The sequence below is a fragment of the Sinocyclocheilus grahami genome, unplaced genomic scaffold, assembly GCF_001515645.1.
Source record: "Sinocyclocheilus grahami isolate Dianchi unplaced genomic scaffold, SAMN03320097.WGS_v1.1 scaffold2220.1, whole genome shotgun sequence".
Taxonomy (NCBI): domain Eukaryota; kingdom Metazoa; phylum Chordata; class Actinopteri; order Cypriniformes; family Cyprinidae; genus Sinocyclocheilus; species Sinocyclocheilus grahami.
The window spans coordinates 54,279-56,268 of NW_015507399.1; the positions used below are offsets into that span (position 1 = coordinate 54,279).

General features: G+C 38.0%; 1 protein-coding gene across 1 annotated transcript in view; it reads left to right on the forward strand.

Moving 5' to 3' along the window:
* The window catches only part of LOC107574423 (adhesion G protein-coupled receptor E1-like), a 10,348-nt gene extending 9,390 nt beyond the window's left edge, over positions 1 to 958 (forward strand). The window contains exon 11 of the mRNA XM_016260860.1: positions 806 to 958. Coding sequence (XP_016116346.1) covers positions 806 to 958 — 153 coding nt within the window. The remainder of the gene's footprint in view (positions 1 to 805) is intronic.
* Positions 959 to 1,990: the final 1,032 nt, after the last annotated feature.

Below are 1,990 nucleotides of genomic sequence, written 5' to 3' on the forward strand. Positions count from 1 at the left end.
CTACTGAAGCCAGACTTCTTCAACACATCAAACAACACGATTAAAACCATGATGTCCACTGTGATCTCAGCTACTCTTCCCAAAACCACCAACACTAAACTCACCAAACCAATCAACTTCACCTTCAGACACATCAGAGTGAGAGAATGAAATGTGCTTTTGTCAAACCTGAGAACTGAAGAACATCTGAAAACATCTAATATTCAGTGTTTTATTATTTTCTTCATCTTTTTCAGGAGTTTGATCCCAGTGGTTCTCTGTCCTGTGTGTACTGGAATATCAGTGAGTGGATTGAAGATGGTTGTTCTGTTTTAAAGACCAACGGCAGCTACACTGTGTGTTCCTGTGATCATCTGTCGACATTCGCTCTTGTGCAAATCAGCCGCCCACCAGAGGTACGAAAGAGAACGTCAAACCTCCTCAAAATACTGAAGCATTGAACTAGCATAATTCAAATTCAATCTACAGTACACTCTTAAAAATAAAGGTGCTTCAAAAGGTTCTTCAAGCGATGCCATAGAAGAACCATTTTTGGATCCACAAAGAACCATTCAGTCAAAGGTTCTTTAAAGAACCATCTCTTTCTTACCTTTTTATAATCCGAAGAACCTCCTTTTGCCACGAAGAACCTTTTGTGAAACAGAAAGGTTCTTCAGATGTTAAAGGTTCTTTATGGAACCATTTAGACAAAAAGGTTATTCTATGGCATCGTGAAGCACCTTTATTTTTAAGAGTGTAGATGATCAGCATTTATAGTGAATACTAAGAACAGCACATATTTTGAACTCAGGTTTTCAACTCACAGATGAATCTGGTGATTTGGGTGTGTGTGATCGTGGGGCTGGTGTTCTTCAGTTTGGCCCTGTTGACCTTTGCCCTTTATAAGTGGAGTCCTGTGCGTGATTGGATACGTGGTTGTGTTGTGCTGGGTCCTGAAGGCTACAAAAGGGAAGAGTAAGTTTATGTATTTATTTATTTAAGAAGGAAATAATACTGCTTGGGGTTTATGTAACATTTCTGCTATCTGGTAAAAATACAACTTTACATACAAAATTGTAAAAGTTAACATGAAATAGTATTGTATGTATAATAGTATGGCTCAGTTTGTGGTTCTTGATTGCTCCTGGATTCTGGGTTTCTTCACTAATGGCATTCATGTGCTGGAGATCCTCTTCCTGATCTTGAACTCTCATCTTTCCTGATTTATTGTGTCCTCAATAGTGAGGTCAGACATTTTTCTAATTTTACCATCATATTCCATAAGAAATCCAAACATGAAATACTTTTCAGTTGTTTTCACTGAGGTCCTGTTCTTTATTTGGTGATCTCTGACTTTTAGAGAGGAATGTCAGAGGCAGTTTGTTTAATCTGTTACTCTTCCATTTCCTTCCTGTGACAGAATGTTCAAATGAGTCAAAACTGAAGTCCCTTTAAGTCATTTCACTCTGTGGCCATCCTTGAAACGCCTCTCGGGGCATGCAAGTGCAGCTCCTATTTCTTTGAATGGGGAAACATCAAATTCTCCAAAACTGTTTGCTAAGATTATGATTATATTTGAAATCACCAATGAAATCTGAAAACAACTGCCTCATAAATGTCGTTTATTATGCTCTAATACAGGGATCCTCAAATCTGGCCCACGAGATCCACTTTCCTGCAGAGTTTCGCTCTAACCTGAATCAAACACACCTGAGCATACTAATCAATGTCTTCAGGATCTTTACAAAATCACAGGTACACTCTTAAAAATAAAGGTGCTTCATGATGCCATAGAAGAACCTTTTTGTCTAAATGGTTCCATAAAGAGCCTTTAACATCTGAAGAACCTTTCTGTTTGACAAAAGGTTCTTTGTGGCGAAAGAAGCTTCTTCAGATTATAAAAAGGTAAGAAAGAGACGGTTCTTTAAATAACCTTTGACTGAATGGTTCTTTGCGGAACCAAAAATGGTTCTTCTATGGCATCGCTTGAAGAACCTTTTGAAGCACCTTT